Below are 15,507 nucleotides of genomic sequence, written 5' to 3'. Positions count from 1 at the left end.
GAGAATGTGGAAAAGTGAAAGTCAAAATGAGAAGGTGGGTAGGCCAAAGTACTCCATCTTTGTGAGTGGAGATATGTTACACAGACAAAACTTCTCAACTAGGGAAACTAGCGAGAACTTCCGACTTGGGGATGTTAAGATCTCTCTCAGCAGTAACTCCTTGAGACGTATTCAGGGTACCACAGGGAGTAACCTGAATAGATAAATCCCCAAAAGGTTTGGACTTCAAGGAGCTTGGTGTGTTCTGGTTTTGTTGTTTCAACCAGAATGTCTCCAGATCTTAATATTTAGAAAAGTTTGGTGTCCATTGACCCAACCCACCATAAAGCTCTATGAGGGTATGTGCTACAGAGCTGAAAACAAAAGGCTCAGCAGCAATGCCAGAGTTTTGTTGACACTATATCCAAATACCAGAATCAGACACAAAGTCCACAATGTCTGCTGAGGATGACCAATATTGGAACTCAAATGACCTTAGCCCTAGAGGCCAACAAACTGATTCTGGAATCAAGTCCAAAGTGATGTGTTGGGGTTGTACCCTCCAGCCACCAGGATCCACTCCTCTCCTTCATGAGTCACCACACCCAACAAACATGTGGGTGGACATTCAGATTCCATAAGAGGTAAACTGAAAAGACAAAACATTCTTTGGGTGGATCCCTCATCCCACACAGGCATCCAGATTAAGATGCAACTAAAAGTAGACCTCCATTTCTGAATCTTACACCTTGAAAAACAATATCACACCAGAAGTAGTGCACCTGTTCAAAAATATCTACCACAAGCAACTAAAAGTTGGTCCCTGTTTCTGGATCCTACACCTGCATGAAACATTCCCAGCACTCATTTTAGTATGATACCATCTTTAACCACCAACTTGATCAGTCACTTTAGTATGATACCATCTTTAACCACCAACTTGATCAGTCACTTTAGTATGATACCATCTTTAACCACCAACTTGGTCAGTCATTTTAATATGATACCATCTTTAACCACCAAATTGATCAGTCATTTTAATATGATACCATATTTAACCACCAAATTGATCAGTCACTTTAGTATGATACCATTGTTAACCACCAATTTGATCACAAACTTTAGTATGATACCATCTTTAACCACCAACTTGATCAATCACTTTAGTATGATACCATCTTTAACCACCAAGTTGATCACAAACTTTAGTATGATACCATCTTTAACCACCAAGTTGATCACAAACTTTAATATGATACTATCTTTCACCACCAACTTGATCACTACTCAGCTGATGAAAGTTGATGGTAAAATGTAAATCTTCATCACTTAATATGGTTAAAAAACTATTAAATCCATTTCAAATATATAATTTCAATAAAAATTATAGGTTTGTTCTTCAGTTGGTATATTTCACACGTTCACTATAGAAGACTCATTCTAAAAACAAACTGAGATAAACTGCACTGAGATTGGTATTAAAGTGCACAAACATAATGCTCATACAAATATGTTTACATAGCTTCACAGGACCTTTAACAAAAACAGGGTATTATTTTTAAAATTATATCACTTTAGCTTCTACAAGAATAACAAAACAATGTGAATATAACAGACAGTTGATGAGAATAAAAACAAATATGAATAACAAAGACAACAATTGTTAGTAAACTAACAAGCTCAGCCAACATTAGTTGCATTTTCCAATTACTAGATAGATTCTGCTTCTAATAACAATAGGTAAAGTTTTTCTAAATTTCTACAAACTTCCAAAGGACTAAGTAAGAGGAGAATCCAATATAAAAAAAAATTAATATATTAAGTCTCAAATTCATTAATATTAATTTTATTACTATGGCAGACTTAACTTTAAACTTACAATTTTAAACCACTATGGCTATTTTACACTTTTTTCTTTTTAATGGTCCAAGTTTTCGGAGATCAAGAATTTTTTTATAATGATCGTAACAACACAACAACTGAGTAGAAAGATAACAGACTTTTGAATTATCTTAAAATCATTTTACAGGACATATAAAACATATCTCTCTTGTTGTCTTAATATATCATTTAATATTAAAACCACTTAAAGTATTTATTTAAATAAGACTGCCATTACAAAGTGTTTGTTTGTTTTTGAATTTTGGTGTAAAGCTACACAAGGGCTATCTGCATTTTCCCTAATTTAGCAGTGTAAGACTAGAGGGAAGGCAGCTAGTCATCACTACCCACTGCCAATTCTTGGGCTACTCTTTTACCAATGAATAGTAGGATCAACTGTTACTGTATAATGCCCTCACAGCTGAAAGGGCGAGAGTGTTTGGTAGGAGGGGAATTCCAAGCAGCGACCCTCCGACTACAAAATGCCTTAACCACCTGGCCATGCCAAGCCTAATCTAAACTGCAATATTTATTTTACATTTCATGGTAACTGAATGCAACTAGGGCAACTCATAAGTTCATGGAATTCTACTGTAACAATTATAGTTCTGTCAAAACAATTCCTAGGACAACATGTAGTAAAAAATTACAAAACTCTGAACCATATTCAAACAATTTCAAATATGATTTTATACTCTGAATTATCAAATACTTTTAAGTTCACAAAAAATACTTTGTTCATAACAGAAATATTATTATACATAATCTGTGTACAAGTTGAGAGAAATGTATGTCACTTCTAGTGGTAGCATGTCTCACCTTCTAGCAAGCATTTAAATTGAGAGAAATATATGTCACTTATAGTGGTAGCATGTCTCACCTTCTAGCAAGTGTTTTAGATATTTCATCCATTAAGTTTACTGGACCAGGACGAGCTGATTCACAGTTACCTCCTCCTTCAGGACTCTTTATATAAAAAAATCTTTAAGTCAGTTCAGTTACGTTAACAGCATAACAAATAATCCTCAAACCAGGAAAAAATACCACACCTCTATTAACAATCCAGTTAGAAAAACAAATATACATGTACCACACCTCTATTAACAATCCAGTCAGAAAAACAAATATACATGTACAACAACTCAATTAACACTCTAGTCAGATAAACAAATATACATGTACAACTCAATTAACACTCCAGTCAGAAAAACAAATATACATGTACAACAACTCAATTAACACTCTAGTCAGATAAACAAATATACATGTACAACAACTCAATTAACACTCCAGTCAGAAAAACAAATATACATGCACAACTCAATTAACACTCTAGTTAGAAAAACAAATATACGTACCACACCTCAAGTAACACTCTAGTTAGAAAAACAAATATATGTACCACACCTCAAGTAACACTCAAACATGTTTATTTTTGTGAATATTTACAGTAAAAAAAGGTTGTGCTTTACATGCTGTTTCCCACTACGATGATATTTTAATAGTATGAGTTGATTGTGTTTTATTTATCATCATTCAAGACAGAAATACAAAATAGTCTTATTGTGTTAGGATCATTATTTCATCCCAATCTGATAGAAAACCACACTTTGAAAACTGACCAAAAACAGTTATTACCAGTTTCTCATTTCTTCTCTGAACAATAACTTAGAAAAAAAAAATCATCAAAATTTAACCAGTGGTAATTGTTTGTTACTCTTAAAACAAACCTTGGAAGAAGTTTTCCGAAGTTTAGCTCCTTGCAGTGCAACTGCTAGCGACGTTCCCCCGATACCACCACTTTCTGAACTTGGACCAGTGCGTGGCAAAGTATGTGCCCCACTCATGGGTGGAGGTGGTGGTGCAGGTGGAGCTTTTGCATTAAGAGGAGGTGGCGGAGGTGGTGGAGGGACAGCTGACATTACTGGCATGGGGGGAGGATGTGGGGCTGGAGGAGCAGCAGGCCCCGAAGAAGTACGTTGATGACCATTCTGTTGGGGTGGGGTAGGTGGATGACTGTTCCCCACTTTAATAGAAAAGAGAAAGACAAGTTTAATGAATACTCACTAAATCCTGAAGCAAATGAATTTTTAACACAAACTTAGCTTAACTTATTGTATATTCTCAAACTCTGATTAATGACTTAACAAACTTAACAGCAAATAAAAATGATCTTCAATGTATTATGAATTTCATATAAAGATACTCAAGGGTTAGCTGCACTAGCTATCCCTAATTTCCATATGATATTCTAGAGAAAAAGCCACTCATCAACACCACTCTCCACCAATTCTTGGGTTACTCTTTACCAGTGAAAAGTGGGATTGACCATAACACCATAACTTCCTCAAGGCTAAAACTATGAGTGGTAGGATTCGAATCCATGACCCTTAAATTACAAGTCATGTCATGACTACCAGACCATGCCAAGTAAACTATTTACATAATACAAAAAGAGAGTGGCTCAAAAGCAATAACTCTTGAAGTATTTTGAGTTCTTTTAACTACCAAAGACAACAAATCAGGAAACATACTGTTGACAATAAGAGTAATAACAAGGCATATTTTATCTTACTTGTCTCAAAGGCCTCTCAACATATCTTATTATTTATTGAAAATAATGAATCAACCCAAACCTCTGTATCACTACTAAACACCAAGTACTGTCATGACTTCTAATTAACAAATTTCTCATATTGTTCTACTAACTTACACTTGCACAGGTTTTTGATCATATGTAAATAAACTGACATTATGATATTATAATTCTGGTGTTAAGCTAACTATTTCACACACCTCTTACCATAGAGCAAAACTGGGATTCCTTACATGAAAACTAATAACAATTATAAGAGAAAAGCACTGAAACGTGAAGACCTGAAATCCCAGTCATGTGACAATACACTTGTTAATTTATACTAAGTTTTAACAAAGGTTTATCACTATCTGTTAACCCCTACTTGGTGCACAGTTTAAAATGAAATATTTCATATGAAGCAATAACAGCATCTCAGAGGGTTCCCTTTTTGTAAGGGGTAAAAAAACTGTCAACATTTCATCAGCTTAGAACACCCCTTAGATGACTGTATAATGGAAAACAGAATGAGACAAAACTACAGTGTGAACATGTTATACGACAGAGAGGTGTATGTGACTGTTCACATTATCCTCCAGAAGAATTTCATCCAGAGGACTTGTAAGAAATCTGAGAACTAAATAAAGATTCCAGTTCATAAAAAGTAGACAAAAAAGAATGACTGATTAGAAATGCCTTGATGAAGTCACTAAGAAATACTGAAATAAAAATGTATCTCACGACAGGTGGTGGGGGAATTGACAGTTTTATTAATAAAGCAGAGAACAAAGTTTCGACCTTCTTTGGTCATCTTAAGGTTAACAAAGAGAGAGTTTGCAACTGTCTGTTGCCGGACACTTGTCTCAGAGATGAGAGTATAAACGAACACGGGATTGTAGGGGGCATTGCAGTTGTATGTTAAGTTATTATTTAGTATAGGTATAAAGATGTTCCTTTATATTGGTCAATTGTTATATAAGTAGTGCTTTTTTGATTTTGCATTTGTTTATATTTGTTTCCCTACTTAGTACCTGGATGTTTTCTGTGGTTATGTTTTGTATTTATTTGATTTACAGTGTTCAAAACTGTGTGAAGATGTTTTTTTGTGTTCTTTGAATCTAGTTTCCATTTTTCTGCTTGTTCCTCCAATATAAAAGTCGTGGCAGTTATTGCATTATATTTTATAAATTACATTCGTCAGTGTAGTTTTCAAATAGTATGGACTTCAGTTTTGTATCTGGTTTTTGAATAAATCTGGTGTTTACTTGAATGTTGTGTTAGGTTACAAGTTTTTTCCAAATGTTGGTTATTTTTCCTCTGATGCCAGAATTATGTGGTATACAGCATTATAGATTTTGTAGTTTGTTGTATCTTGGGAAGTATTGTTGTTTCTTTGTTGTTGATCTAGGTGAGTGCATTTAATTTTTTCAAGGGTTTGTGGAGGAAATTATTGATTTTAATGAAGTGTTGTTTTATTTTGTTTATTTATTCATAAGTTTTATAAGGTGAGCACAGCTTTGTGGCTGTGTTTATTTGATTTCTTAATATGTTAAGTCTTTGTTTCATTTTATGTGCTGAGCCCCAGGGAATGTATAATCCAGTATGGGTAATTTTTCTGTGGATTTCTGTTTTGAATTGTGTATCAGTTCTAGTGATATTGAGGTTAAGAAATGCTATTTGGTTAGTTTTTCCTGTTCACAGGAACTTCATGTTGGGGTGTATCGAGTTAATGTGATTGAAAAAATTACGTGTATTCTGTAGATGTGAATCCAGTACCTGTATCATCAACACACCTGTACCAGTATAATAGTGGGTGTAAGGCTGAAGAAATTGCTTGAGATTTAATCTGTGTCATAAAAATGTTGGTTAGAACTGGTTACACAGGATTCCCCATACTTAGGCCATTTATTTATAGGTAGTTTTGGTTATTAATCATAAAGTTAGTTTTGGTGGTAGTGAATTCTATAAGGGTTACCACTTGGTTGCTGGGGATGTGTATCAATGGGTTGGATATAAAGTTCTAAAGCTATCTTGCAGACTTCAGTTCTTGGGACTTCTGTAAAGAGGAAGATTACATCAAAACTGACCATTAAGGCTTTATGATTTAGTTGATTAAGAATATATTTAGAGTTAAAAGAGTCTTTGTAAAAGGATCTGGCTGATGTTACATATTTAGAAAATGCTTATGTATTTAACATAGTTAAATGATTCATAGGTCAACATCATTGGTCACAGTGGACAGTTGAGTTTATGAGGTTTGGGAGAGCCACATGTTTGTGATGTGCACAAGTTGGTCCTGTGTAGATAAGAATAAATGTTTTCTGAGATTGTGTTAGTTTTTTTCATTTGTAGTAACATTTTGTTCAATTGGTTTTCGTGTGTTTTTGTTGGATTTGCGTTTATTAGTTTAAATTTGTTTGTATCTGATAAGATGTTCATTTTTTTAATGTATTCATTTGTGTTAATTACAACTATAGCATTGCCCTTATCTGCTTTTAGAAGTTTGATGTTGTTATCTTGTTTTAGGTTGTTTATAGAATTAATATCTTTTCATATGAAGTTGATTTATAGTTTTCTTTTCTGTGAAATTATACTGATAGTTTTCATGGGTTTGATTGAGCCATCCTGACGGCAAGAAATGAAAAGATTGAAGGAGAGAGTTGAGAGAAATTAGTGGATCTCTGGACATAGTCAAATAATTTGCAAGAGTCTACTGAAGAGGACATAAATGAGTGCATCACCTAGAAAGAAACAAATCTAGTAAAACTAAAGTCCACAGAAGACAATGGAACTCCTCATGAAGGAAGAGAACTTTAGAAACCAGAAGCTTGATGTGTTGGAAATATGAAGAAGGCTAAGCTCACTCAAGAAATGATGGAACCAGATAGTGAGTATGGAGAAATAATGACATCAATAGCTAACCAGCTAATACAACAAATGAAGGAATCAGATAGTAAGTACGGATAAATAATGACATCAAAAGTAGACCAGCTAATAAAACAAATGAAGGAATCAGATAGTAAGTACGGATAAATAATGACATCAAAAGTAGACCAGCTAATAAAACAAATGAAGGAACCATATAGTGAGTACAAAGAAATAATGACATCAAAAGTTGACCACCTAATAAAACGAAGGAATCAGATAGTGAGTATGGATAAATAATGACATCAAAAGTTAACCAGCTAACACAACAAATGAAGGAATCATATAGTGAGTACGGAGAAATAATGACATCAAAAGTTAACCAGCTAATACAACAAATGAAGGAATCATATAGTGAGTATGGATAAATAATGACATTGAAAGTTAACCAGCTAATACACCAAATGAAGGGATCAGATAGTGAGTACAAATAAATAATGACATCAAAAGTTAACCAGCTAATACACCAAATGAAGGAATCATATAGTGAGTATGGATAAATAATGACATCAAAAGTTAACCAGCTAATACAACAAATGAAGGAATCAAATAGTGAGTATGGATAAATAATTACATCAAAAGTTAACCAGCTAATACAACAAATGAAGGAATCAGACAGTGACTATGGATAAATAATGACATCCAAAGTTAACCAGCTAATACAACAAATGAAGGAATCAGACAGTGAGTACTGACAAATAATGACATCAAAAGTTGACCAGCTAATAAAACAAATGAAGGAATCAGATAGTGAGTATGGATAAATAATTACATCAAAAGTTAACCAGCTAATACACCAAATGAAGGAATCAGACAGTGACTATGGATAAATAATGACATCCAAAGTTAACCAGCTAATACAACAAATGAAGGAATCAGATAGTGAGTACTGACAAATAATGACATCAAAAGTTGACCAGCTAATAAAACAAATGAAGGAATCAGATAGTGAGTATGGATAAATAATGACATCAAAAGTTAACCAGCTAATACAACAAATGAAGGAATCAGATAGTGAGTATGGATAAATAATTACATCAAAAGTTAACCAGCTAATACACCAAATGAAGGAATCAGACAGTGACTATGGATAAATAATGACATCCAAAGTTAACCAGCTAATACAACAAATGAAGGAATCAGATAGTGAGTATGGATAAATAATTACATCAAAAGTTAACCAGCTAATACACCAAATGAAGGAATCAGACAGTGACTATGGATAAATAATGACATCCAAAGTTAACCAGCTAATACAACAAATGAAGGAATCAGATAGTAAGTACGGATAAATAATGACATCAAAAGTAGACCAGCTAATAAAACAAATGAAGGAATCAGATAGTGAGTATGGATAAATAATGACATCAAAAGTTAACCAGCTAATACACCAGATGAAGGAATCATACAGTGAGTATGGATAAATAATGGCATTGAAAGTTAACCAGCTAATACACCAAATGAAGGAATCAGATAGTGAATACAAATAAATAATGATATCAAAAGTTAACCAGCTAATACACCAAATGAAGGAATCATATAGTGAGTACGGAGAAATAATTACATCAAAAGTTAACCAGCTAATACACCAAATGAAGGAATCAGATAGTGAGTACAAATAAATAATGACATCAAAAGTTAACCAGCTAATACACCAAATGAAGGAATCAGATAGTGAGTATGGACAAATAATGACATTGAAAGTTAACCAGCTAATACACCAGATGAAGGAATCATACAGTGAGTATGGATAAATAATGGCATTGAAAGTTATCCAGCTAATACACCAAATGAAGGAATCAGATAGTGAATACAAATAAATAATGATATCAAAAGTTAACCAGCTAATACACCAAATGAAGGAATCATATAGTGAGTACGGAGAAATAATTACATCAAAAGTTAACCAGCTAATACACCAAATGAAGGAATCAGATAGTGAGTACAAATAAATAATGACATCAAAAGTTAACCAGCTAATACACCAAATGAAGGAATCAGATAGTGAGTATGGACAAATAATGACATTGAAAGTTAACCAGCTAATAAAACAAATGCAGGAATCAGATAGTGAGTATGGATAAATTATGACATCAAAAGTTGACCAGCTAATACAACAAATGAAGGAATCAGATAGTGAGTGTGGATAAATAATGATATTGAAAGTTAACCAGCTAATACACCAAATGAAGGAATCAGATAGTGAGTATGAATAAATAATGACATCAAAAGTTAACCAGCTAATATAACAAATGAAGGAATCATATACTGAGTATGGATAAATAATGACATTGAAAGTTAACCAGCTAATACATATCAAATGAAGGAATCATATAGTGAGTATGGATAAATAATGACATCAAAAGTTAACCAGCTAATACAACAAATGAAGGAATCATATAGTGAGTATGGATAAATAATGACATTGAAAGTAAACCAGCTAATACAAATAGGTAAACTCCCAAAGCATAAGTAACGATGAGGCAGAAGATATCTCCCAAAATAAGGTTAGAAGAGATAACTGTTGATACAGAAGTTGAAATGCTAACCATACAAGTAGATTTTCAGTACAATGTCCACTTGACCCACAGTGATGTAGCTAACTTGATAGGAAACTTGACTACTGTAGAAGAAAAGGAGAAATAAAGGAACTGAAATATGAAAAACAACATCTACACTGGTTATCCACAACCTACCTTGGATTGAAGAAATCTTACATCCTGAACCAAAGAATGACAAGGAATTGATTCACATGCAACAGATATAGAATTAACAACTATTCCTGTATCTTTTTAGGAACTACTAAATGATTGGAGTAAAACCGCAGATAATGTTATGTATTTGTTCTGCTCCTATCATTGCCTAGAAAGAGAACACAACCTCTTCCAGGCATTAAAGGGCCTAAAGAGGAGAGTAAAAAACTGGAATACAATAAAAAGGAGGTTGACAGTTGAATGATAGAGAAAGCCCCTCAAGGGGAGCATTAACAAGTTTTTTACAAAAAACATCCACAGATGTGCAAAGATGAAGAACTCCCACAAAACCAGAGACAAAAGTGGTTCCAGAAACAATTCATCTCCAATCCTCTTCAGAAGGATGTCAAGAAAAGACCACCAGATGAGTAAAATTCTGTATCAAGATAACCAGAATGAGAAAAAATGATTTCTGATGAGATGTCTCAACTATATTTGTTGTTGTTTTTTAAAGAAACTAAAACGTTTCCTGAGATAAGACTGATAGAGTATAACTCCAGTGAGTAAGGAATTTGAACTAACCAAGTACCAGAAACAACATTAACCAAACAGCTATTGAGAAAGGAATTGAAGTCAATGTGGATAACAGGTAGATTTGACCTTCTGCAGTAAAGCTTTCAGGGTCACTGTAGAGAGCCTTAGAAAAATAGAGTAAGGAGGGCAGCTAGCAAAAAGTTAAAAAATCAAAATATAACACAATCAGACTAATGGCATGAGAGAGAATCAAAGTAGAAAAAGATATCTAAACTAAAATAAGAGATTCAAGAGACTGAAGGTCAAAGAAAAAAGAATCCCAAACATAAGACATAAAGTAGGAGCCTTGAGTTTGGGAATTATGTAGGAATGAAAGTCAAGATGAAGCTAAAATAGACAAAAACCTGCATGAGCACAAATATCAGCAAGGGATACAAAAAGAAATATTGAGGTTTAAGGCTCTTGCAACAAGTTGTAGGGATCATAACGAAAACCTCCAAAAGAAGGCGTGCAAAGAGGATAGACAAAGAAAACATTTAATAAGAAGATGAAAGTGAAGAGAGAGAGAGAGTCAAACAAAGAAAACAAGCTGGTAGAAGGGAAGATGAAGCAACTGAGAGTCGATAAAAGAGAATCTTTATAAAGACAAATATTGGATTAAGGAGTCAGAAGAAGAAAATATACTTGCCTATAAACAAGTAGAAACAACTGGAGTAAAAGACAAAATCTACATTACAGAACAGCAAAGAATAAGACAAGTTTGAATAATTCTCATCTGGGATAAAAGAATCACAAAGACACGCAGTGGAAAGAGAAGGACAAAATCATCCAAAGATATGGCAAGCTAAGTAAAAATAATCCTAGAAGCAGAAGGCTATGAGTTCTAGTATGAGACCAAGAATGTAGGATAGAACTCGCTTCTTGCTGTACAATAACTGTATCTCACTGTCAGCATAGCTCCAGTTTCTATTGAAATACTGCTTCTGATGAGGCTTCAGAAATGTGGGCACAAATATTCATATAAAATAAAGTCCATCTAACTGATATATGTATATATTTCTTTTATTGGAACAAAAGAAACTTAAAGGTAATTATTCTTATTAGACAATACATATGTAATATTTCAATTTAAAATTTATCCAACAACCCACTAAATCCTTTGTTTAATAAAAGGGTTAAGAAAAATAAAATGTATAGGCAGTTTTGTGTCAAGAAATAGAATGAAATTGTGGTTTACACGAAGTACTCATGGAGGATGTCTTCCCCTTCTATTGGTGCAGAGATATGGTTTGATGTAACTTAGCAACACATTCAAGCATAATGCACTTTAGTAAGTGATGGGGTAAGAGCTCATTCAGTAATTTTGTGCATGTACATAAGAGTTCTGGTAGTAGTATACCAGCTGTTTGTTCTGTGGATAAGTGAGTACTACAGTCTGAAATAATAGTTGTGATTAATATTCATACTAATTACAACTATGATGAAGGATTTACTCAAGGATTTAGGCTTCAAATATGCAAAGGTAACCAAACTTATCAATTTACATAAATACTTATGTTATTTCAGTGTTTCGTGGTGAACAAAAATGATATGAATATATTAACCCTTTTGTGATGGGCTTGGTATAACATACACAAGTTAATCTACATATTTGCACTATAGCTTTTCACACAGCACATGTGCCTTATTTTTACAAATTGTAGTTGACTTTTAGTAAAGATTGCAAATATTTTGTACAAATATCTGATTTTTGACGAAATATTTTAAAAAAAAGATTTGCTTGTGAAAATATTGAGTCTCTTACTTTAGTCTAAGTACTAAGTGATTTCATACAATAAGTAAAAAAAACTATTATTCATCCAAAAATTTCAAGTATTATTTACATAATCTTTAAAATCTACTAAATACATTTCAGTATATTTCAAATGTTTTTTCAGTAAAACTTCATATTTTATGTTATTCTCTATACTCTAACTATGTGGGGTCTGTAATTTGACCAATCTCGTAACCATCATAAAAAATTAGGAAACAAATATAAGTTATGTTTTTTTTCAATGATTACATATAATAATAACACCAAAATACAGATGTTTAGTCCAAGTAGCTTAAGTCTCATAACACTATATGTTGCATAACTTGACCCAGTGCTCGTGTACTTATGTCCCGTATCCAATAATGTAAAACTGACCTTTAGTTTTCCCTAGTACACTAGTATTTCGTAATATATGGTCACATCTCAATTATTACACATTATATACATGTATATAGATTATTACTTTTTTATAAATAAATTATTAAACTTATTCTTCTTAAAATATAGAACAATAAATCCAGAAGTGAAGCAAACAATTATTTCTTCTCACTACAACATCTGAACTCAGTTGGTAAGCCTTTCTACATTGCAGAATATCAACCTTTTTTTTTTCTTTTTTCTTTTTTTTTTTTTTGGGGGGGGTATATATACAGTTGAATAAACAAAAAATTCATACATAACTATACTGATACCATAGAATCCTATAATAATTCATTAGGCTAAATAACTAAGTTGTATTTTGATTTTTAAAAATATGAAACTTTAAGCAGATTAAAAGACACAACCTACCTGTCATGTAATCTTGATTCAAAAGAATTTGGTAAATATTTCACAGGTTAAAATAGGTAAGAAGACCTTTAGGGGGGACATTGTAAGATGTTGATTCACATGTCATACATTGAAGTAAGTGTATATGTTTCCAAATATGGAAAGAGGTGAATGGGACCATTATGTTTGATTCAGTATATACACCATACCTCAGGAACATAAACAGATAAGAGGTTTGATTTTATATTCTAAGTTGCTTATATTAGTAATTTGAGTTCCTAATTTGTACAAAACTATAGACTTAATATTTTGACATCACAAACATCTAATTTTGAACAGTACTACCTTCAACATACCACATAATTTAATACAATCTATATTTAAGTGTGTTCTTTTGAAACATATTTTTAAATTAAGAAATTAACTCATATATAATACTAAAGTTTGTATTTTTAAATTAAGAAATTAACTCATATATAATACTAAAGTTTGAATTATAATCTACAATTTTATTCCAAACTTACTGATGTAAATCCAAAAAAAATTTTTGAATGCAAATCAATAAACACAATGACATGGCCTGTGACCCATTGTTAAAGGGTTAATATATTTTTCAGTAAGCCATTTTGATAACAAGAAAAATATTGTTATCCAAAATTAAAAATCATTAATTATTTTACAGTTTGATCTCAGCACTTGTAACAGTTTCATATAAATATTTATTAAAACACATGCAGATCCAAACAAACAATTTGTCATTCTTTTTGTCATAACATTTCAATCTGATGAAGGAACAATGTAATCAGAAACAACAGTAATACCCCATTTATTGCTCAGATGTGATTCCCGACTACAGATCTCTAAACATATTAGTTCTGAGCAGGGTCATTTTAGCATTATGTATTCATAGATATGTAACTGAGAGAATCGATTATAACCTACGAATAATGTACAAGTGCTCTAGTCAGGTAGTGTTAAATTTAATGTGAAGTAATCAATGTTGCTACTGCTGAAGAAAAGCATATTTTTATTAGTTTTTAATCTTGACTGGTAACAGTAACATCAAATAGAAAATCAGACTTCTTTTGCCACACCCACTTATCACATCCTCTCTTTCAGGATTAGTTAACATACATAGTTAACTCTTATGTTTATGACCATATTAGTTAACACAACCAACAGACAGGCAAGATTTCCATCTAGCAAATGACATGTTATGTTATTTTGTTTTCTCTACAGAGATTTGTCGATCACTTCCTCAGAAATTTTTTTTTCCCATGGGAATCATATTCTGTGGATGGATGACATTTTAACGGTTCATGCCAAGTTGCTACAAATGTCAAAGCAATTGTGATTGTTACAGGACATTGTCTGTTTTACACATGTTATTACTCTATGTACTTTCCTGCATTACTTTATTAAATAAACATTAATTAGAGCACTACTACTATCAGTATGAAAAGTAGTGTTCATAAAACACTTATGGATTTTCATAATTTTCTCTCTCTCTCTTCCTTGCTAAAGACTCTCAAGGAGACAAGATCTCTATTATGAATCAGTTTAAAGTGGGCTGATGTTAAAGGGGATCTTACTGTTAAATGAATTAATAAAAATCCAGTATAAAGGAACTTTTCACAAATAAAATATTCACCTGAATTATTACTGTACTGAACTAAGCTTTGCCTTCTTTCTCCATCAGTGTCTTCTTTGGTGCTGTAATAAAAAAAAATTATGGTAAGTGGAACAAAACAAGTCATAATTCACGATAAGCTACATGCAGACTGAAAGGAAAACTGAAAATAATGTTTATAAAAGTGAAAACAGTATTACATCAATATAGTTTGTTACCAGTGTTAGATAATACACAGGAAACATCTTAGAAACAAGACATTCCAACATCTGTTAAAGGACTTGGTCAAATTGATTAATCATGTATCTCATCATGAGGAAAAACCCACTTGAATCTGTGAATTAACGTTTACTACAATTCTGGATTAGCTACACGTATTCTCACAAACTTTGGTACGCTTTATGTAAACATTACAAACCTGTTCTACATATAAAGTTAAGTGTTTTTAATAAACTATTTTTACTAAAGATTCAAAGTGTTAACTGAATCAGTCTGATAAAACAGATTTTCATACTAAAAATAAACACCTTACAGTTTTCACCTTACAGTTTGTATAATATTTGTATAATATTGTATAATATTTAAAATAAATACAAAAAATTATTTAAATGTTCTAGTAAAACTTTATAAATTTATTTTCTGTACCATAACAATAATTGTAGCAGAACCATCATAATATAAAATAAAAAGAAAAATTTAATACAAAGCT

General features: G+C 32.2%; 1 protein-coding gene across 3 annotated transcripts in view; it reads right to left on the bottom strand.

Annotated features, from left to right (window-relative positions):
- The window catches only part of LOC143251870 (vasodilator-stimulated phosphoprotein-like), a 70,790-nt gene that overhangs the window by 24,883 nt on the left and 30,400 nt on the right, over positions 1-15,507 (bottom strand). For all 3 annotated transcript variants that reach the window (XM_076503175.1, XM_076503177.1, XM_076503174.1), the window contains 3 exons: positions 14,820-14,881; positions 3,591-3,886; positions 2,741-2,826 (listed from right to left, as the gene is read on the bottom strand). In XM_076503175.1, the coding sequence (XP_076359290.1) occupies positions 2,741-2,826; positions 3,591-3,886; positions 14,820-14,881 (444 nt within the window). The remainder of the gene's footprint in view (positions 1-2,740; positions 2,827-3,590; positions 3,887-14,819; positions 14,882-15,507) is intronic.

Source organism: Tachypleus tridentatus, chromosome 6 (genome assembly GCF_004210375.1).
Source record: "Tachypleus tridentatus isolate NWPU-2018 chromosome 6, ASM421037v1, whole genome shotgun sequence".
Lineage (NCBI taxonomy): Eukaryota > Metazoa > Arthropoda > Merostomata > Xiphosura > Limulidae > Tachypleus > Tachypleus tridentatus.
This window is presented reverse-complemented; position numbering and strand designations above follow the sequence as displayed.